The following is a 22521-nucleotide window of genomic DNA, read 5'->3' as shown; positions in this document are numbered from 1 at the left end:
CTTCCCTTCCGCAGGCTGCCCCAGCCCTCGCAGCAGCTCCATGGTGGTGATGGGATGCTGAGGCAGCCCTCCAGAGCCGTGCTCCTGCTCCTGCTCCCCGCCAGGATGATGCTCCACATCCCCCAGCCACGAAGGCGCTTTATGGAGCCGGAGTGCCACAAGCGCTGTCCGTGGGGCCACAGAGCGGCAGGGGCAGCGTCTCCCGAGGGCAGCGCTGTCAGCCAGCGCTGCAAAGCCTCAATCCAGGCGGAACAAGGAGGTGCTGAACTGAGCGGCTCCATCCCAGCTGCCTCTGGGATGCAGGAGCGGGCACGGGCGGAGGCTCCAGCACCAGCTGCCTGCCAGCAGGAGCTCAGCCCTCTCTATGGCAGACCCCGTCCTTGTCCCATCCCGTTTCCTCTTGGTGACCTCCAGCATCCCAGGAGCTCTGCTTCCCTCCACGGCAGCGCCGGGGCCGAGCAGAGCCGCGGCCCAGCTGCTCCCAACGGGAATGCCGGGGCCCTGCACCGGGAGGCTGAGCTCGAAGGGTGACGCCAGGAACCCGTCAGGGCTGCTCCGGTGGCACCGGGGACTCGGCAGGGAGCAGGGAAGGAAGCAGGGGAAGCAGGAAGCAGGGGAAGCAGGAAGCAGGGGAAGCAGGAAGCAGGGGAAGGAGGAAGCAGGGGAAGCAGGAAGCAGCAGAAGCAGGAAGCAGGGGAAGCAGGAAGCAGGGGAAGCAGGAAGCAGGGGAAGCAGGAAGCAGGGGAAGCAGGAAAGCAGGAAGCAGGAAGCAGGGGAAGCAGGAAGCAGGGGAAGCAGGAAAGCAGGAAGCAGGGAAGCAGGAAGCAGGGGAAGCAGGAAGCAGGGGAAGCAGGAAGCAAGGGAAGCAGGAAGCAGGGGAAGCAGGAAGCAAGGGAAGCAGGAAGCAGGGGAAGCAGGAAGCAGGGGAAGCAGGAAGCAGGGGAAGCAGGAAGCAGGGGAAGCAGGAAAGCAGGAAGCAGGGAAGCAGGAAGCAGGGGAAGCAGGAAGCAGGGGAAGCAGGAAGCAAGGGAAGCAGGAAGCAGGGGAAGCAGGAAGCAAGGGAAGCAGGAAGCAAGGGAAGCAGGAAGCAGGGGAAGCAGGAAGCAAGGGAAGCAGGAAGCAGGAAGCAAGGGAAGCAGGAAGCAAGGGAAGCAGGAAGCAAGGGAAGCAGGAAGCAGGAAGCAAGGGAAGCAGGAAGCAGGGGAAGCAGGAAGCAAGGGAAGCAGGAAGCAGGAAGCAAGGGAAGCAGGAAGCAGGGAGCAAGGGAAGCAAGAAGCAGGGGAAGCAGGAAGCAAGGGAAGCAGGGGAAGCAGGAAGCAAGGGAAGCAGGAAGCAGGAAGCAAGGGAAGAAGGAAGCAAGGGAAGCAGGAAGCAAGGGAAGCAGGAAGCAAGGGAAGCAGGGGAAGGAGGAAGCAGGGGAAGCAGGAAGCAGGGGAAGCAGGAAGCAGGGGAAGCAGGAAGCAGGGGAAGCAGGAAGCAAGGGAAGCAGGAAGCAAGGGAAGCAGGAAGCAAGGGAAGCAGGAAGCAAGGGAAGCAGGAAGCAGGAAGCAAGGGAAGCAGGAAGCAAGGGAAGCAGGAAGCAGGGGAAGCAGGAAGCATCCCATGGTGGGATACATGGATGGCACCGGAGGCATCCCAATGGAGACAGCCTATGGGCCCGAGGTGCTCCGGGAGCTCCTGCCCAGGCACACGAGGAGCTTCCCACTGAATTCCCACTCCCGAGCTGGGAAAGCTGCTGCCCGTCATCCAAACACATCCAATGGATCCCGACAGCCCGGAGCACGCAGGGATCTGATGGAGCCGGAGAGCTGGGAGCACGCAGGGATCTGATGGATCCCGACAGCCTGGAGCATGCAGGGATCTGATGGATCCGGATAGCTGGGAGCACGCAGGGATCTGATGGATCCCAATGGCTGGGAGCACGCAGGGATCTGATGGATCCTGACAGCTGGGAGCACGCAGGGATCTGATGGATCCCAATGGCTGGGAGCACGCAGGGATCTGATGGATCCTGACAGCTGGGAGCACGCAGGGATCTGATGGATCCCAATGGCTGGGAGCACGCAGGGATCTGATGGATCCCAATGGCTGGGAGCACGCAGGGATCTGATGGATCCCAATGGCTGGGAGCACGCAGGGATCTGATGGATCCAGAGAGATGGGAGCACACAGGGATCTGATGGATCCGGATAGCTGGGAGCACGCAGGGATCTGATGGATCCAGAGAGCCGGGAGCACGCTGGGATCTGATGGATCCGGATAGCTGGGAGCACGCAGGGATCTGATGGATCCAGAGAGATGGGAGCACGCAGGGATCTGATGGATCCGGATAGCTGGGAGCACGCAGGTATCTGATGGATCCAGAGAGCCGGGAGCACGCTGGGATCTGATGGATCCGGATAGCTGGGAGCACGCAGGTATCTGATGGATACCAACAGCCGGGAGCACGCAGGGATCTGATGGATCCCAATGGCTGGGAGCACGCAGGGATCTGATGGATCCAGAGAGCTGGGAGCACGCAGGGATCTGATGGATCCCAATGGCCAGGAGCACACAGGGATCTGATGGATCCTGACAGCTGGGAGCACGCAGGGATCTGATGGATCCAGAGAGCCGGGAGCACACAGGGATCTGATGGATCCCAATGGCCGGGAGCACACAGGGATCTGATGGATCCTGACAGCTGGGAGCAAGCAGGGATCTGATGGACCCAGAGAGCTGGGAGCACGCAGGGATCTGATGGATCCCAATGGCTGGGAGCACGCAGGGATCTGATGGATACCAACAGCCGGAAGCATGCAGGGATCTGATGGATCCGGATAGCTGGGAGCACGCTGGGATCTGATGGATCCCAACAGCCAGGAGCACGCAGGGATCTGATGGATCCCAACAGCCGGGAGCACGCAGGGATCTGATGGATCCCAATGGCCGGGAGCACGCAGGGATCTGATGGATCCTGAGAGCTGGGAGCACGCAGGGATCTGATGGATCCCAATGGCCGGGAGCACGCAGGGATCTGATGGATCCCAACAGCCGGGAGCACGCAGGGATCTGATGGATCCCGACAGCTGGGAGCACGCAGGGATCTGATGGATCCCAAGGGCTGGGAGCACGCAGGGATCTGATGGATCCCAATGGCCGGGAGCACGCAGGGATCTGATGGATCCCCACAGCCGGGAGCACGCAGGGATCTGATGGATCCTGACAGCCGGGAGCACGCAGGGATCTGATGGATCCCCACAGCCGGGAGCACGCAGGGATCTGATGGATCCTGACAGCCGGGAGCACGCAGGGATCTGATGGATCCAGAGAGCCGGGAGCACGCAGGGATCTGATGGATCCAGAGAGCACGCAGGGATCTGATGGATCCCAACGGCCGGGAGCACGCAGGGATCTGATGGATCCTGACAGCCGGGAGCACGCAGGGATCCGATGGATCCTGAGAGCTGGGAGCACGCAGGGATCTGATGGATCCCAATGGCCGGGAGCACGCAGGGATCTGATGGATCCTGACAGCTGGGAGCACGCAGGGATCTGCCTGGGACCTGCCTGGGGTATTCCCAAGGCCAGGAGTGCAGGGATGAACACAAGAGAGGGGATGGAGACATGGGGGGGGGGGGGGATGGACACGGGATATGGGGGGAGGAGAACGGGGGGGGGATCAGCACGGGAGGGAGGAGGGACGGGGCCGTGGGGAGGGGGGACAGGAGGGCTGGGAATGGGCACGGAGCCTTCCTCCCGCTCCTCCTCCTCCAGGCACAAACCGGAGCCTCCCCCCCTTCCCCGCCGCTCTGAGGCCGTTACCGGTGTCCGGGGGAGGGAGCCGCTGCCGGGGCCTTCCTCCCGCTCCTCCTCCTCCTCCTCGGAGCCGGTGCTGTCGGAGCCGGAGTCCTCCAGCCCTGAGTACTCGCTCTCCTCGCTCTCCGTGAGCTCCTCGCTGCCCGCCGATGGACGCGGCTGGAACGGACGGGGCCGGAGCGGGGTCAGGGCCCGGCGGGGCCATGGGGGCCGGCTCCCAGCCCCACAGCCAGCCCCACAGCGAGCCCCACAGGCAGCCCCACAGGCAGCCCCACAGCGAGCCACACAGCGAGCCCCACAGCCAGCCCCACAGCCAGCCCCACAGAGAGCCCCACAGCCAGCCCCACAGCCAGCCCCACAGCCAGCTCCACAGGCAGCCCCACAGGCAGCCCCACAGCCAGCTCCACAGGCAGCCCCACAGCCAGCCCCACAGCCAGCCCCACAGCCAGCCCCACAGCCAGCCCCACAACCAGCCCCACAGCCAGCCCCACAGCCAGCTCCACAGCCAGCCCCACAACCAGCCCCACAACCAGCCCCACAGCCAGCTCCACAGCCAGCCCCACAACCAGCCCCACAGCCAGCCCCACAGAGAGCCCCACAGCCAGCTCCACAGGCAGCCCCACAGCCAGCCCCACAGGCAGCCCCACAACCAGACCCACAACCAACCCCACAGCCAGCCCCACAGCGAGCCACACAGCGAGCCCCACAGCTAGCCCCACAGCCAGCCCCACAGCCAGCCCCACAGCGAGCCACACAGGGAGCCCCACAGCCAGCCCCACAGCCAGCCCCACAGAGAGCCCCACAGCCAGCCCCACAGGCAGCCCCACAGCCAGCTCCACAGGCAGCCCCACAGGCAGCCCCACAGCCAGCTCCACAGGCAGCCCCACAGGCAGCCCCACAGCCAGCCCCACAGCCAGCCCCACAGCGAGCCCCACAGCGAGCCCCACAGCCAGCCCCACACCGAGTCCCACAGCGAGCCCCACAGCCAGCCCCACACCGAGTCCCACAGCGAGCCCCACAGCCAGCCCCACAACCAACCCCACAGCCAGCCCCACAACCAACCCCACAGCCAGCCCCACAGCGAGTCCCACAGCCAGCCCCACAACCAACCCCACAGCGAGCCCCACAGCGAGCCCCACAGCCAGCCCCACAGCTAGCCCCACAGCGAGTCCCACAGCCAGCCCCACAACCAACCCCACAGCCAGCCCCACAGCGAGTCCCACAGCCAGCCCCACAGCGAGCCCCACAGCGAGCCCCACAGCGAGGCCCACAGCCAACCCCACAGCGAGTCCCACAGCCAGCCCCACAACCAACCCCACAGCCAACCCCACAGCGAGTCCCACAGCCAGCCCCACAACCAACCCCACAGCCAGCCCCCCAGGCCTCGGCCAGGCCCCGTCCCCATGGCAACGCGCCCCTACCTCCGCCATGGCCCCTCCGCCGCCGACCGAAGCACCACGTGCGCGCGGGTCAGAGGTCACCCCCTCGCCGCAGCCGTGCGCAGGCGCCTGTGCTGCCGCGCATGCGCAAAGCGGGCTCCCGCAGGACAGCGTCTACGCGCGCGTGTCCCCTCCCACCGGCGCGCCGGGTGGGCGGTGCCACGCATGCGCCGTGGCGGCAGAGGGGCGTCCCAAGATGGCGGCGGCCATGCTGGGATCCGGTGCGCTCCGTACGCAGGCCGCGGCCCGGCTCCGCGGCGGCTCCCGGGCGCTCTGAGGCCTCCGCCGCCGCCATGGAAGGCCCCGGGGCCGCGGCCCCCGGCGGGGGGAACGTGCCCGCCTTCCTCACCAAGCTCTGGACGCTCGTGGAGGACCCGGACACGGACGCGTTGATTTGCTGGAGCCCGGTGAGTGCCCCGGAGGGACCGGGTAAAGCCGCGCCTGCACCGGGGCCTCCCCTGCGCTGGGGGCACGAGGAGGGCGGCCGGGAGCAGAGCCCAGCCCCTCCTGGCTCCATCCTCCTCTCAGGCACTTGGAGGGAGCCATCAGGTCCCCCCTGAGCCTTCCCTTCCCCATCTGAACCCCCCAGCTCTGTGCCGTGTTTCCAGCCGTGAGCAGGAGACTTGAGGGGACGTTGGGAATGGCCTGAGCCTGCCCAAGGGGAGGCTGAGCTGAGCTCTGAGGCAGAAGCTCTTCCCTGTGAGGGTGCTGAGGCGCTGGCACAGGGTGCCCAGAGAAGCTGTGGCTGCCCCATCCCTGGCAGTGTTCAAGGCCAGGTTGGACACAGGGGCTTGGAGCACCCTGCTCCGGTGCAAGGGGTCCCTGCCCTGGCAGGGAATGGAATTGGATCAGCTTCAAGGACCATTCCATGCCCTGCTCCAAGCTGCTTCAGATCCACAGCCACACTTGTGTGCTGCTTTTACACCCTGTGAGCTGAGCTCCCGCACCTGCTGCACCCCATGGCCCCCCCACACCAGAGGGGTTTATCAGCACAGCGGAGCCCTGCTGGGACCTGGACTGAGGACGTTGGGGCCGTTGAGCCTGGAGAAGAGAAGCTGGAGGGAGACCTCAGAGCAGCTCCCAGTGTGTGAAGGGGGCTATAGGGATGCTGGGGAGGGACTCTTCATTGGGGACTGCAGGGACAGGACAAGGGGTAACGGGTTCAAACTGAAACAGGGGGAGTTTAGATTGGATCTAAGGAGGAAATTCGTTCCTGTGAGGGTGCTGAGGCACTGGAATGGGTTGCCCAGGGAGGCTGGGAATGCTCCATCCCTGGCGGTGTCCAAGGCCAGGTTGGACAGAGCCTTGGGTGCCATGGTTTAGGGTGAGGTGTCCCTGCCCATGGCAGGGGGTTGGAACTGGCTGAGCTTCAGGTCCTTTCCGACCCCAACCATTCTATGATTCTATGCCTCCTCCTTGTACTTCCATGGGGTTCAGCACCGTGGAGCCTGCCCTGAAGAGCCCATTCCCTTCCCAGCGCCGAGGCCCAGGTGAGGGGGATGCTCTCGGGTGCAGGGGCTGGTCCCTGGCTGCTGGAGCAGCTCCTGGCCTTAGCTCAGCAGCGTTGACCTTGGCTCTGCTGGGGCTTTAGGGATGTGCCTCTGAGGGGGTGGGAGCCTCCCTGCCTCCTCCCCTGCTGCTGCAGCTTCACCCTGGAGCCTTCCCCCCGTGCTAAAGCTCATCTCTTCCCCCCATGGCGCGCACGCAGGATGCGGCCGGGCCCCACAGGATGCGGGGGAGCTCCCCGGGGGTCCATCCTCAGAGAGCCCTGTGCTGGGCCCCAGGGACTGAGCTGCCATGGGGGAGGTTTGGGCTGGAGCGGGATGCTCCTTCCATCACCCTGCAGCTGGAACGGGGCAGGGACTGAAGGGAGCCCGTGGGGAAGGGGAATTTCATCCCTGGAGTCCAGAGATCCATGGAATGGGGGTGCTGGAAGGGACCTTAAAGAGGGAGAGGAGTTGGGTGGGATCTTGGGAAGCTCTTCCCTGTGAGGGTGCCCACGGAAGCTGGGGCTGCCCCATGCCTGGACACGGGGGCTCGGAGCACCCATTGGGAACTGGATCAGAATCATGGAATACTTTGGGTTAGGAGGGGCCTTCGCAGCTCATCCAGTCCAGCCCCTGCCAGGAGCAGAGCCATCTCCCCCCACGTTAAAGGGGAGCTCTGGAGGCCCCATCCCACCCGGCCTGGCCTGGCCCTGCTGCTCTTCCCTTGCACTCCCTGGTCCTCCTCCAGCGCCCTGCGTGGTGCTCATACAAGGGGGGAGCTGAGCAGGGGCTGGCTCCGGAGCAGGACTGGGTCACAGCAGGAAATCCAGGTTGGGAAAACGCCGCTGGAATTCTTTGCCAGGAGGGAAAATCCCCTCTGGTTGCTGTGGTGTGGATGCTCTGGCTGCCAGGAGCTGATGGGGAAGTGGCTCCCGTGGATCCCCACCCTGCTCCAGCACTCAGTGCTTGCCAGGCCCCACTCAAGCTCAGCCCCCAGGACCCAAAGCACCTCAGGCTTCCATGGCTCCCCCTCCCTTGTCCTGCTTCCTCCATCAACCCATAGCAGGCACTTAACAGGCAGGATGGAGCCTCTTCCCTTCCACAGCAAGGCACGTCTTGGTCTGACCCTCCTCTCAAGGATACGGGATTGCCTTGGTTTGTGTCGTGGTTCAACCCTACCCCAGTGAAAGCAGGACGGTTACTGGTGGCTGTTGGTGTTTGACCTCAGCCTGGCTCCCCTGGCTTCATTTGGCCTCACTGGGCTGTGACCAGCTGAGGTTCCACGAATGCTGGGGCACTGGAATGGGCTGAAAGGAGGAGCTGGGGCTGCCCCAGCCCTGGCAGTGCTCAAGGCCAGGTTGGACCCAGGGGCTCTGAGCACCCTGCTCCTTAAGCTCCAACCCAACCCATTCCATGCCCCCACGACGTGGGGTGGGGGGGGGTGCTTCTCCCTGTCTGTGTACCAGAGCTTGATCCCCTTCCCTTTCCCCTCTTTCTCCGGCAGAGTGGAAGCAGCTTCCATGTGTTTGACCAGGGCCAGTTTGCCAAGGAGGTGCTCCCAAAGTACTTCAAACACAACAACATGGCCAGCTTCGTGCGGCAGCTCAACATGTGTAAGTAGCTCCTGGGCCGAGGCTGGGCTTCCTCCTGGTGTGTGCTCCATGGCTCCGAGTGTTCCAATGCTCTGGGAGTTCCATTTGCATCCCACTCCCCTTCTGGGGGGGGACCAAGTGGTGGCATCCAGACCTGGAATCTCCTGCTGCATCCAGGGCACTTGAGGCTCTTGGGTTCTGGCATTCCCTGATTACCACAGGGGATGTGGGGGGCAATAACAGCATCCAGACCTGGAATCTCCTCCTGCATCCAGGGCACTTGAGGCTCTTGGGTTCTGGCATTCCCTGATTATCACAGGGGATCTGGGATGTGGGGGGCAATAACAGCATCCAGACCTGGAATCTCCTCCTGCATCCAGGGCACTTGAGGCTCTTGGGTTCCTCTGGCATTCCCTGATTATCACAGGGGATGTGGGGGGCAATAACAGCATCCAGACCTGGGATCTCCTCCTGCATCCAGGGCACTTGAGGCTCTTCGGTTCTGGCATTCCCTGATTATCACAGGGGATCTGGGATGTGGGGGGCAATAACAGCATCCAGCCCTGGAATCTCCTCCTGCATCCAGGCCACTTGAGGCTCTTGGGTTCCTCTGACACTCCCTGGTTACCACAGGGGATCCATCAGTCCTTTTGCCATGCTGGCTCCTGGGGGCTGCTTCCTGGGGACAGCCCCCCCACATGGGACACCTTGTTTGTCTTCTGCTCGTGTCCTCGAGGGGACATCAGTGCTGGAGGTGTGGAGCCAGCCCTGCTTGAACTCTACCAAACAGAGGCTTCAAGCTGCTCCAGCTCCAAGCCCTTCCCCTTCCCCTGGAGCAGGGTGCTCCGAGCCCCTGTGTCCAACCTGCCCTTGAGCACTGCCAGCGATGGGGCAGCCCCAGCTTCTCCCTTCAAGCCCTTCCAGTGCCCCAGCACCCTCAGTGCTCTGCTGCGGGGCTGGAGGAGCACCTCGGTGCTGGGCCTCATCCTGCGCAGCTCTTTGCCAAGGCTCCAGGCACTGGCATCCCTGCGCTCCCCAGGGAAGGATGGGGAAGCAGGAGTTGGTTGCGTGTGTCTGACCCGGAGCTGTTGCCTGCAGCTGGAATCCCCCACTCACATCCTGCCCCTGGGGGTGCCGGGGGAGGATTTGTTCCTTTGCAAACATCAGGACTGTATCCCTGGAGCCGTGATCCCTCCCTTCAGTTTCCCCCCTTTCTCCCCAGCCTGGGTCCATGGCCCCAAGCCAGGGCCAGGACCTTGCCCTTGTTGAGCCCCAGGAGGTTCCCACCTCTGCATTCCCTCTGGATCCCTTCCCTCCAGTGTGTTCCCCCCCCAGCATCTTCCTCTCCTCTCCCCCCTGCCGGTTCCTCCCCCCTCTTTCCCCGTGTTTCCAGGCTGCTCCATCCCCTTTTCCCCTTCTAACCCCGGAGGAATTCGAGGGCTGCCTGATGGGAGCCCGCACTCGCAGCAGCTCCTCCCTGCAGCTCTTGGGAATGCTGTGGGATTAACCCAGAGCCGCTGCTTCCTCCCGTGCATCCAGGGATAACAGGGACGAGGAGGACGCCTCTCACCCCCTCCCACGTGGAGGGATTAACGGGAATGCTCCAGATGTGGGCTGCAGAGGGCATTCCAATGGGATTAGGAGGGATGAGGGTTTCATTGCCTTTCAACACCAGCTCTCATGAAGAGCCTCCGGAACGGGGCGTTCAGTTCTTAGGGATGATCCCGGCTCAAGGCTTCAGTGCAGAGCTTCTCCCTCCGCTCCCGAGGCTGGAATTCCCAGCCTGTGGAATTCTGCCCCTTCCCCCCGTGTGCAGCAGAGGACTGCACCATCACCCAGCCAGGAGGCTGTCCCGCTGACCAGCAGTGGGCATAGCAGGGAGCGGTGCCTGTGCCCGCAGCTCAGGGAGCTGCTTGGAACCGGGATGGGATTTATTGTGGGGTGCAATGGGGAAAACCCTGCGGGATGGGATTCTTTGGGTGCTGTAGAGTGGTTACAAACACAGTTTAGGGCCTTGGCGTGAGGGTGAGGGCATCGAGAACCTCAACATCAGGGGATGGCTTGGGTGCAAAGGGACCTTAAAGCTCCTCCAGCTCCAACCCCTACCAGGGCAGGGTCCCCTTCCCCTGGAGCAGGGTGCTCCGAGCCCCTGTGTCCAAGCTGCCCTTGAGCACTGCCAGGGATGGAGCATCCCAAACCTCTCCCTTCAACCCCTGCCATGGGGAAGAACTCCCCAAGCTCCCATCAACTCTTCCCTCTTCCTCCTCCTCCCATCCCTGCCTCCCTTGTCCCAAGGCTCCCTGCAGCCCCTTCAGGCACTGGAGCTGCTCTCGGCTCTCCCCTTCAGGAGCCTTCTCCCAGCCTGGCTCCAGCCCCATGGCCTCATCCAGACTCACCCCAGCATCTCCAGGTCCCTCTGGTGCTGCTGCCCCAGAGCTGGACCTTGCAGCAGGCTCAGCAGAAGCCTCTGCCTCAGCTCCATCAGCCTCAGGAAGGGTTTCTCATTCCATATCCCCTTTCAGGATGGGCTTTCTTAGAAGGCAGTGGCACGGGGATGGAGCCCAAGGGTGACCTCTGCCTGCTTCTGCTTCCTCGAGTTCAGACTCAGCCCGTTAAGCTTTGCTTCACTTGCCTCCCCTTTGCTTTTCAGATGGCTTTCGCAAGGTTGTCCACATTGAGCAGGGAGGACTGGTGAAGCCAGAGAAAGACGACACGGAGTTCCAGCATCCCTACTTCATCCGAGGGCAGGAGCACCTCCTGGAGAACATCAAGAGGAAAGTAACCAGCGTAAGTTACTGCTGTAGATCCTTTGGGGTGAGCTTCAGCTGAACTGCTCCAAAAAGCCTTGGTGTGCTCCAAGGCTGACGTACAACCATGGCATCAGCTGCGTTGGAAAAGCCCTTTAAGCTCACCCAGTCCAACCATTCCCACCCCTGCCAAGGCCATCGCTGCCCCATGGCACTGAGGGGGTGTGAGCACTCGCAGGGATGGTGCCTGCAGCCCTGCCCCGGGCAGCCTCTTCCAATGCCTGAGCACCCTCTGGGGCAGGAATTGTTCCTCAGCTCCATCTAACCCTGCCCTGGGGCAGCTTGAGGCCGGTTCCTCTTGTCCCATCCCTTGTTCCTTGGGAGCAGAGCCCAGCCCCTCCTGGCTCCATCCTCCTGGCAGGCACTTGGAGGGAGCCATCAGGTCCCCCCTGAGCCTTCCCTTCCCCATCTGAACCCCCCAGGTCCCTCAGCCCTTCCCCATCACCCCTGTGCTCCAGGCCCTGCTCCAGCTCCATTCCCTTCTCCGGCCCCACTCCAGCACCTCAAGGTCTCTCTTGCAGTGAGGGGCCCGGAGCCGAGCACAGGATCCAAGGTGCAGCCTCCGGGTGCTGGGACTGAGGCAGAGCTCCTCCATCCTCCCTGCCTTTCATTTCCGTGTCAGCTTCCCCATCCCTTGGGGTCAGTGCCGTGTTCCTCACGCACATCCCACCAGACCTGGGCGCATGGGGGCTCTTCCCAGCCACTGCTGAGCTTTGGAGTCTTCCTCTGGGACTTCTCGAGGGCATTCCCCATGAGCACAAGTGACTGAGCTCCTTTCACACTCAGTCCTTTCCCCTGGACTTGTAAGGTCCCTCCAGCCAAACCAGGCTGGGATTCAGTGCTCCTTTTATGAGAGCAGTGAAACCCCTCTGCTCGGAGCCTTCTCCTCGCCTGCTTCCACGCTTGCAGCGGAGGTGATGGGGGACCTCTGCAAGGGGGCTCTTGGTGTTTGTGCTCCCCGTTTTCCTCCTTGGAGCAGCTCTTCCTGCATTGCTGCTCATGAGAATTCCCTTCAGTGCACCCAGCAGAGGCCTTCAGAGGGTGGGAGAAGCCTCTCAAGCGCCGATGCTCTCCCTGGGCTGCGGCATTGCCCTGCCTGAGAGCATCTGGGTCTGCTCCCTGTCGCAAGGTCTGTGTAAGCGCACAGCTCTGACCTGGACGCTGCATTCCTGGGCCAGGAGCACCTGGGTTTGCTCAGACTGGGAGAGAATTCCCTGTTTTGGAGCAGGAATGAGCTTGCTCTGCAGGTGGCTGGGTTCAGCCTCGGCCCAGGCTCCTGGGGTGGGCGCAGCTGGGGGTGATGGATGCGGCTCAGTGTCGGGCTGAAGCATCCCTGAGCTCCCGGGGGCTCAGCATCAGCGCCCTCTCCTCTGCCTCCAGGTATCCAGCATCAAGAACGAGGACATAAAGGTCCAGCAGGACAACGTAACCAAGCTGCTGACTGACATCCAGGTGATGAAGGGGAAGCAGGAGAGCATGGACTCCAAGCTGATCGCCATGAAGCAGTATGTATGTGTGGAGGTGGGGGGGTTGGACCAGTGCAGACCAGTTTGCCCAGTGCTTTCTCTCCTTCTCTGAGAGAAGGCTTCTTCTCCATCCCAACCTCTGCTTGTCCCAGGGTACAGCCTGGGATTTAGGGTGCTTTCTGCTTAGGAAGGGGTGGTGGAGGGACCTGGTGTGAGAGCAGGCAGGCCGGTGACCCCAGCCACGGGGTAAAGATGCTTTGGAGAACAGCTCTGCCTTGAGGGAAGGCTTCAGGACCTTCCTGTCCTTCCATAGGGATGGATCTGCAGTGTCAGTGCGTGGTGCTGGGAGCTCCCTGGCACGGCCTTTGGGTTTTCCTGCCTTGGGGCACACCTGGCTCTCGTCCTGTACCACAGCAGGGTCTTTGGGTTGGTTTGGATAACATTTGCTCTCCTGTCCTGGTGCTTCTTGCTCCGGGCTCTTGATTCCCTGCTTGCAGCCAGGTAAATTCCCGATGGATTTTGGCACTGGCACAGCTGTGGCTGCCCCATCCCTGCTCAAGGCACAGGGGCTTGGAGCACCCTGCTCCAATGGAAGGGGTCCTTGCCCACGGCACGGATTGGAGCTGGAGGAGCTCCCTCCAACCCAACCCATTCCCTGCTTCCCTGCTTTCTGTGCCTTTGGCAGCCCTGTGGCAGGTTTGAGGTGAAACACCCAGGCTCGTGTCCCTCTGTGAGGATGAGAGCACCCAGCAGAGCATCCCAGGGCTCCCGAGTGCCTTCGGGCTGCTCCTTTGGCATGGAGCATGCATGGGCACCACTGATGGTACTCGCTGGGTACCAGCCTCCCAAAGCTCCTCTTGACCCCTTCACTGGGTTTGCACTGCTGGGAGCCCATTGGGTGCTGCGAGCCTGCCTTTGGGCAGCCTTCATCCCGAGGAGGATGCCTGGGGGTGCTTCATTCTTCCTGCTTCCCCATCCAGCAGAGCCAGGAGGAACTTGGGTCTTGTGTGGGCTCTGCATAGCTTTAGGGTTCACACTGAAATGTGGGCTCAAAGGGGAACAGGGGAGAGATTTGGGCTGGATATGAGGAGGTTTTTCCCTTTGAGGCTCTCCGTGCCATGGGTCGGGGTGGCCTTGGCAGTGCTGGGGTAAGGGTTGGGCTGGATGATCCTGAAGGGCTTTTCCAGCCTGCTTGATCCCATGGCTTTGTGATGGTGTGGGAAGAGCAAAGCTCATCCCAATGGAGAGCCTGGATTGGTGCTGGGATTGTGTCCCTGCTGCTGCACATCCCAATGGAGAGCCAGGATTGGTGCTGGGATTGTGTCCCTGCTGCTGCACATCCCAATGGAGACCCAGGATTGGTGCTGGGATTGTGTCCCTGCTGCTGCAATGGAGACCCAGGATTGGTGCTGGGATTGTGTCCCTGCTGCTGCACATCCCAATGGAGACCCAGGATTGGTGCTGGGATTGTGTCCCTGCTGCTCCACATCCCAATGGAGAACCTGGATTGGTGCTGGGATTGTGTCCCTGCTGCTCCACATCCCAATGGAGAACCAGGATTGGTGCTGGGATTGTGTCCCTGCTGCTGCACATCCCAATGGAGACCCAGGATTGGTGCTGGGATTGTGTCCCTGCTGCTGCACATCCCAATGGAGAGCCAGGATTGGTGCTGGGATTGTGTCCCTGCTGCTGCACATCCCAATGGAGACCCAGGATTGGTGCTGGGATTGTGTCCCTGCTGCTCCACATCCCAATGGAGACCCAGGATTGGTGCTGGGATTGTGTCCCTGCTGCTCCACATCCCAATGGAGACCCAGGATTGGTGCTGGGATTGTGTCCCTGCTGCTCCACATCCCAGTGGAGACACAGGATTGGTGCTGGGATTGTGTCCCTGCTGCTGCACATCCCAATGGAGAACCAGGATTGGTGCTGGGATTGTGTCCCTGCTGCTGCACATCCCAATGGAGACCCAGGATTGGTGCTGGGATTGTGTCCCTGCTGCTGCAATGGAGACCCAGGATTGGTGCTGGGATTGTGTCCCTGCTGCTGCACATCCCAATGGAGACCCAGGATTGGTGCTGGGATTGTGTCCCTGCTGCTCCACATCCCAATGGAGACCCAGGATTGGTGCTGGGATTGTGTCCCTGCTGCTCCACATCCCAATGGAGAACCAGGATTGGTGCTGGGATTGTGTCCCTGCTGCTGCACATCCCAATGGAGACCCAGGATTGGTGCTGGGATTGTGTCCCTGCTGCTCCACATCCCAATGGAGACCCAGGATTGGTGCTGGGATTGTGTCCCTGCTGCTCCACATCCCAATGGAGACCCAGGATTGGTGCTGGGATTGTGTCCCTGCTGCTCCACATCCCAATGGAGAACCAGGATTGGTGCTGAGATTGTGTCCCTGCTGCTGCACATCCCAATGGAGACCCAGGATTGGTGCTGGGATTGTGTCCCTGGGCTTGGTTTGGCTCCTGTGTTCTCCTCAGCTGCCTCTGTGGATATTTCACTGTCTGAAAATGGCTTTTTTTGCCCTTGTTTCACCTTTTTTACCTTTTTTTTTGCCTTCTTTTGCCTTCTTTTGCCTTTTTTTTTTGCCTTCTTTTTTTTGCCTTTTTTTTTTACTTTTTTTCCCTTTTTTTGCCTTTTTTTGTTTTATTTTGCCTTTTTTGCCCTCTTTTGCCTTTTTTTGCTTTTTTTACCCTTTTTTACCCTTTTTTTTCCTTTTTTTTGCCTATTTTACCTTTTTTTTGCCCCGTTTTTCCCTATTTTGCCTGTTTTTTTTCACCTCGTTCCCCCCAGGTGAAATCCCTTGCAGCACACCAGGACCAAACCCCCTTGTGCAGGCGAGCATCGAGGCCCCGAGTGCGGGTTCGGACCTGCTCCGGACGCCTCCTTCCAGCCCATCCCTTTGGGCTTCCCAGGCAACCCCAGCACGGATCCAGGCTGGAGCCTGCGGAGCAGGACCCGGGGTGCTGGGGGAGGAGGAGCTCAACACGACCCCATCCCTGCCCGTGCCCAAGGCGCGGTTGGATGGAGCTCGGAGCAGCTTTAAGCTCCCTTCATCCCACCCCGTTCCATGATTCCATGGCCTCCAGCCGCCTGATCCCGCTCCCAGCGCGGGTTCGCGTTCCAGGCATCGCTGCTGCCTCCCTCCCAGTGCTTTTCCCTCCTCGTTTCTTTCCAATTATTGGAATTCCACCCGGAAGCATGCTTGGAAAGCCTGGCCCCAGCGCTCGGGATCGGGATCGGGATCGGCTCCATCCCTCCCTCCATCACCCAGCAGGGAGCATTGGGACCCAGCTTGGAAAGCCCGGCCCCAGCGCTCGGGATCGGGATCGGCTTCAGCTCCATCCCTCCCTCCATCACCCAGCAGGGAGCATTGGGACCCAGCTTGGAAAGCCCGGCCCCAGCGCTCGGGATCGGGATCGGCTTCAGCTCCATCCCTCCCTCCATCACCCAGCAGGGAGCAGTCATTGGGACCCAGCTTGGAAAGCCCGGCCCCAGCGCTCGGGAGCGGGATCGGCTTCAGCTCCATCCCTCCCTCCCTCCATCACCCAGCAGGGAGCATTGGGACCCAGCTTGGAAAGCCCGGCCCCAGCGCTCGGGATCGGGATCGGCTTCGGCTCCATCCCTCCCTCCATCACCCAGCAGGGAGCATTGGGACCCAGCTTGGAAAGCCCGGCCCCAGCGCTCGGGATCGGGATCGGCTCCATCCCTCCCTCCATCACCCAGCAGGGAGCATTGGGACCCAGCTTGGAAAGCCCGGCCCCAGCGCTCGGGAGCGGGATCGGCTTCGGCTCCATGCCTCCCTCCATCACCCAGCAGGGAGCAGTCATTGGGACCCAGCTTGGAAAGCCCGGCCCCAGCGCTCGGGATCGGGATCGGCTTCAGCTCCATCCCTCCCTCCATCACCCAGCAGGGAGCAGTCATTGGGACCCAGCTTGGAAAGCCCGGCCCCAGCGCTCGGGATCGGGATCGGCTTCGGCTCCATCCCTCCCTCCATCACCCAGCAGGGAGCAGTCGCTCCTTGTGCTCGGCTTTGAGCCCCGGTTGCTCTTGGCTCCCGTTCTGCTTCCTCGCTCCTGGAGCAGGGCCTCGGCCAAGCCAAACGTTTCCTCGTGCTTTTCCCACGTGGAAGGGGCTGGGTTTCCAGCTGAGGATCCCGCTCGGAGCCGGCCCTGGCAGGCACCCAACAGAAGCCTCTTGCCCAGCTCCAGCTCCAGCTCCAGCAGGGTCTTGCTGTTAAGTCCCCATCCCTTGCGTGGTACCGCACGGGTTGAGAGTCACGGAGCCATGGGATGGGTTGGGATGAAGGGAGCTTGAAGCTCCTCCAGCCCCAGCCACGGGCAGGGACGTGCAATGGGGACGTGCAATGGGGACGTGCAATGGGGACGTGCAATGGGGGATGTGCAATGGGGACGTGCAATGGGGACGTGCAATGGGGACGTGCAATGGGGACGTGCAATGGGGACGTGCAATGGGGGATGTGCAATGGGGGACGTGCAATGGGGACGTGCAATGGGGACGTGCAATGGGGACGTGCAATGGGGACGTGCAATGGGGACGTGCAATGGGGACGTGCAATGGGGACGTGCAATGGGGACGTGCAATGGGGACGTGCAATGGGGACGTGCAATGGGGACGTGCAATGGGGACGTGCAATGGGGGATGTGCAATGGGGATGTGCAATGGGGATGTGCAATGGGGATGTGCAATGGGGGACGTGCAATGGGGACGTGCAATGGGGACGTGCAATGGGGGATGTGCAATGGGGACGTGCAATGGGGGATGTGCAATGGGGACTTGCAATGGGGGACGTGCAATGGGGACGTGCAATGGGGACGTGCAATGGGGACGTGCAATGGGTACATACAATGGGGATGTGCAATGGGGGATGTGCAATGGGGACGTGCAATGGGGACGTGCAATGGGGACATACAATGGGGGACGTGCAATGGGGACATACAATGGGGGATGTGCAATGGGGACGTGCAATGGGTACATACAATGGGGATGTGCAATGGGAATGTGCAATGGGGACGTGCAATGGGGACGTGCAATTGGGACGTGCAATGGGGACGTGCAATGGGGACGTGCAATGGGGGATGTGCAATGGGGGATGTGCAATGGGGACGTGCAATGGGGGATGTGCAATGGGGACATGCAATGGGTACATACAATGGGGACGTGCAATGGGGACGTGCAATGGGGACGTGCAATGGGGACGTGCAATGGGGACGTGCAATGGGGCGTGCAATGGGGACGTGCAAGGGGCTGCTGCTGAGCCAGGCCCGCAGCGTGCCCTGCCCTGCCCTGCCCTGCCCTGCCCTGCCCTGCCCTGCCCTGCACATCCCACCCTACCTTTGACTCCAGGCCTTCATCCATGGGGCAGTTTATGAGCAGATGTGAGCCCTTCCTCATCCATGGGGCAGTTTATGGGCAGATGTGAGCCCTTCCTCATCCATGGGGCAGTTTATGGGCAGATGTGAGCCCTTCCTCCTCATCCATGGGGCAGTTTATGGGCAGACGTGGGCCCTTCCTCCTCATCCATGGGGCAGTTTATGGGCAGACGTGGGCCCTTCCTCATCTATGGGGCAGTTTATGGGCAGACGTGAGCCCTTCCTCCTCATCCATGGGGCAGTTTATGGGCAGACGTGAGCCCTTCCTCCTCATCCATGGGGCAGTTTATGGGCAGATGTGAACCCTTCCTCCTCATCCATGGGGCAGTTTATGGGCAGACGTGAGCCCTTCCTCATCCATGGGGCAGTTTATGGGCAGACGTGAGCCCTTCCTCCTCATCCATGGGGCAGTTTATGGGCAGACGTGAGCCCTTCCTCATCCATGGGGCAGTTTATGGGCAGACGTGGGCCCTTCCTCATCCATGGGGCAGTTTATGGGCAGACGTGAGCCCTTCCTCATCCATGGGGCAGTTTAGGGGCAGATGTGAGCCCTTCCTCCTCATCTATGGGGCAGTTTATGGGCAGACGTGGGCCCTTCCTCCTCATCCCGAGGAGCTCAGCGCCCCGGTGGCTCCATCCCAGCGCTTTGTGCTGCTTGGCATTGGGATAGCAAAGCTTCATGGAGCCATGGAATGCCTTGGGTGGGAAGGGGCAGGGCAGGGACCCCTTCCCCTGGAGCAGGGTGCTCCGAGCCCCTGTGTCCAAGCTGCCCTTGAGCACTGCCAGGGATGGAGCATCCCAAACCTCTCCCTTCAACCCCTGCCATGGGGAAGAACTCCCCAAGCTCCCATCAACTCTTCCCTCTTCCTCCTCCTCCCATCCCTGCCTCCCTTGTCCCAAGGCTCCCTGCAGCCCCTTCAGGCCCTGGAGCTGCTCTCAGCTCTCCCCTTCTCTTCTCCCAGCCTGGCTCCAGGGCAGAGCAGCTCAGAAGCCGACAGGGAAGATCCCAATGGATCCCGTGCAGGACACAGGCAAAGGGGGCAGCTCGTGGTCCAGCCTGCCCATAAACCCTATGGAACACTAGGAGAGCATTCCAGGCAGCAGCTTCCTGCACCCCTGCATGGTTGGTCCCTGCTCAAAGCCTTCCTTGTGCCGCTCTGGGCAGCTCGGGTGCTTCCCATGGGGAGATGGGACCGGATGGGATCCTCGGCTCTGAGCACTGGGACTGATGATGCTGATGCTGAGCGGGCCAGGCCCGTTCCCAGCACGCTCTCCTGGAGGCAGTCGTGCTCCATGCTCCATGCTCCACGCTCCGCTGCCCCTGGAATCCTGTCCTCGGGGGCCTCATCCCGTGCCACTGCCACCTGATGTCGGAGCACGGAAAGAGCCTTTTCCCTCTGGGCCATGGGGCAGCATCTGCCTTGTGCTGCCCCTTCTCCCTGCTCTCCCGCTGTCATTAACTGCCTGTTCCCACTGGAAGCAGCGGGATCGGGATTGATTGCGGTGCTGCTCCCCACAGCCTCCATCAGGCAGGTTCAAGGGGGGGGTTGTGCTTCTCAGTTCACTGCTTCCCATCTGGAAATAACAAATGGTCTGGCTCTGGGGCTCAATTCCCTCCTAAAATAGATGGGAATGCTCGGGGTGGGATTCCGGGAGCGTGGAATGTCTGTGCCTGGAGTGGGCTCCTCCAGCAGCCTGAATCCGTGCTGAGGGTTTCCATTGTCCCGGCTCCCCGTGTGCTGCAGGAGCCGGGCTTTAAGCTGGAAGGAAGGGATGGAGATGGGGTCTTGGGAAGTTCTTCCTGCTGGGGTTGACTGGACACTGGGATGGGTTTGAAGGGAGAAGCTGGGGCTGCCCCATCCCTGGCAGTGCTCGAGGCCAGGTTGGACCCAGGGGCTTGGAGCACCCTGCTCCAGGGGAAGGGGTTGGAGCTGGAGGAGCTTTAAGCTCCCTTCATCCCAACCCATCCCAGGATTCCCTGGGCAATGAAATCGCTCCCATTGCCCTTCAGGAGAGGGCTCCTGCAGGTGTGGATGTGGCTCTGAGGACGGAGCAGCTTCAGGCTCATCCCATGGCCTGTGGTCCATGCAGGGATCAGCCCTGGATGGGGCAGCTGGGATGCAGTGATTTACATCCCTGCAGAGCCTGTGGTCCATGCAGGGATCACCCCTGGATGGGGCAGCTGGGATGCAGTGATTTAAATCCCTGTCAGAGCCTGTGGTCCATGCAGGGATCAGCCCTGGATGGGGCAGTTGGGATGCAGTGATTTACATCCCTGCAGTGCCTGTGGTCCATGCCTGAATCAGCCCTGGATGGGGCAGTTGGGATGCAGTGATTTACATCCCTGCAGAGCCTGTGGTCCATGCAGGGATCAGCCCTGGATGGGGCAGTTGGGATGCAGTGATTTACATCCCTGCAGAGCCTGTGGTCCATGCAGGGATCAGCCCTGGATGGGGCAGTTGGGATGCAGTGATTTACATCCCTGCAGTGCCTGTGGTCCATGCAGGGATCAGCCCTGGATGGGGCAGTTGGGATGCAGTGATTTACATCCCTCTCAGAGCCTGTGGTCCATGCAGGGATCACCCCTGGATGGGGCAGTTGGGATGCAGTGATTTACATCCCTGCAGTGCCTGTGGTCCATGCAGGGATCAGCCCTGGATGGGGCAGTTGGGATGCAGTGATTTACATCCCTGTCAGAGCCTGTGGTCCATGCAGGGATCAGCCCTGGATGGGGCAGTTGGGATGCAGTGATTTACATCCCTGCAGAGCCTGTGGTCCATGCAGGGATCAGCCCTGGATGGGGCAGTTGGGATGCAGTGATTTACATCCCTGCAGTGCCTGTGGTCCATGCAGGGATCACCCCTGCATGGGGCAGTTGGGATGCAGTGATTTACATCCCTGCAGAGCCTGTGGTCCATGCAGGGATCAGCCCTGGATGGGGCAGTTGGGATGCAGTGATTTACATCCCTGCAGTGCCTGTGGTCCATGCCTGCATCACCCTTGCATGGGGCAGTTGGGATGCAGTGATTTACATCCCTGCAGTGCCTGTGGTCCATGCAGGGATCAGCCCTGGATGGGGCAGTTGGGATGCAGTGATTTACATCCCTGCAGAGCCTGTGGTCCATGCCTGCATCACTCTTGCATGGTCCTGCCCTGTTGAGGCCTCATCTGCACTGCTTGGCTCCTCAGAGGGCTCTGGGAAGAGGGGTTCTGTGGGGCTGAGCCTCAAACCCTACCCAGGGCAGGAGGGGGGAGGCCCCTTCCCTGTCAGCATCCTTCCATTGACTTGGGGAGCAGCGAACTGGGGAGACTGGGATGAGCTCTTGGGAATCTGCTTCCCTGGGAGGCTGCTGGGGCGCTGGCATGGGGTGCCCAGAGGAGCTGGGGCTGCCCCATCCCTGGCAGTGCCCGAGGCCAGGTTGGATGGAGCTCGGAGCACCCTGCTCTGGTGGCACAGGGTCCCTTGGCAGGGGTTGGGAGCGGATGAGCTTTAAGCTCCTTTCCAACCCAACCCAGTCTGGGGTTCTGAAAGGGATCATTTACAGGCACTGCAGGAAAGAGTCGGGATTCAACCCAGGAATTACTGAGGTGTGCAGTGAGGCCTCTACAATTACAAGGTGTTGAATGGAAGCTGCTCATCCTCCAGCTCTGCTCCTGCCAGGAGGGGCTTGGACCCAAACGCTTGCCCTTCCCTTCCATCCCGGCTCATTCCACGGTGCTCTGATGGCGAAGGGCCCGGCAGGGCTGTGTCCCTGCTGCTGGGGCTTCCCGAGCTCCAGGGGATGCTCGACCCTGATGGTCCTCAGTAGAGCTCTGCCTCTTTGTGTGCTGCACCCGCTGGCTCCTGGGATGCAGGAGCCGGGCTCCGCATCCTAATGATGCCGCGGCTGGAGAACGCATCCCTTTGTTTGGGGGGCTCTGGCAGCTGATGGCTCCGGCCTCGGAGCAGGAGGCACAGGGAACAGTTGCTGCCTGTTCCTTCCCCTTTGTCCTTTGAGCCGTGCTTTGTGGAGCCATTCCCTTCCCTGTCACCGGCGTCCCCGTCCCCAGGAGCCGCTTCCTGTTGTCCTGGGTGCTTCCAGGGTCACATGGAAGCGTTTGGGATGGAGAGGACCCGAGTCTCATCCGCCCCCAACCCCTTTTCCTCTCCCAGCCCCTGTGTCCAACCTGGCCTTGAGCACTGCCAGGGATGGGGCAGCCACAGCTTCTCTGGGCACCCTGTGCCAGTGCCAAAAGCCACAGGGAATTTGACTGGGTGCAAGTAGGGAATCAAGAGCCTGGAGCAAGAAGTGCTTGGACAGGAGAGCAAATGTTATCCAAACCAACCCAAGTTCCTTTCCAGTGTGCTCTTGTCTGAGATACCAGGACATCCTCTGGGGGCTTGGACCTCCGTGAGCTCAGGGTCCTTTCCAACCCGAACTGTTCTGTGTTGAGTTCAGCCAAACCACTCAATGATCCCGTTATTCCCGGTGAGTTTTCCCTCTCGGATCTTGTTCCCCCCCACTTTTGCTCTGCCAAGGGCTCGGTGCC

The 22521-nt window shown here is 61.5% G+C and overlaps 1 protein-coding gene across 2 annotated transcripts in view; it reads left to right on the top strand.

Moving 5' to 3' along the window:
* The first annotated feature begins 5525 nt into the window (after nucleotides 1-5525).
* HSF1 (heat shock transcription factor 1) overlaps nucleotides 5526-22521 on the top strand; it is a 36458-nt gene continuing 19462 nt past the window's right edge. For both annotated transcript variants that reach the window (XM_061440905.1, XM_061440904.1), the window contains exons 1-4: nucleotides 5526-5644; nucleotides 8229-8337; nucleotides 10967-11103; nucleotides 12504-12628. In XM_061440905.1, the coding sequence (XP_061296889.1) occupies nucleotides 5531-5644; nucleotides 8229-8337; nucleotides 10967-11103; nucleotides 12504-12628 (485 nt within the window). In that variant the 5' untranslated portion in view covers nucleotides 5526-5530. The remainder of the gene's footprint in view (nucleotides 5645-8228; nucleotides 8338-10966; nucleotides 11104-12503; nucleotides 12629-22521) is intronic.

This window comes from Pezoporus flaviventris, unplaced genomic scaffold (genome assembly GCF_033815535.1).
Source record: "Pezoporus flaviventris isolate CSIRO_AGI_PZ_B2104156 unplaced genomic scaffold, CSIRO_AGI_Pfla_v1 ptg000181l, whole genome shotgun sequence".
NCBI classification, from domain to species: domain Eukaryota; kingdom Metazoa; phylum Chordata; class Aves; order Psittaciformes; family Psittacidae; genus Pezoporus; species Pezoporus flaviventris.
This window is presented reverse-complemented; position numbering and strand designations above follow the sequence as displayed.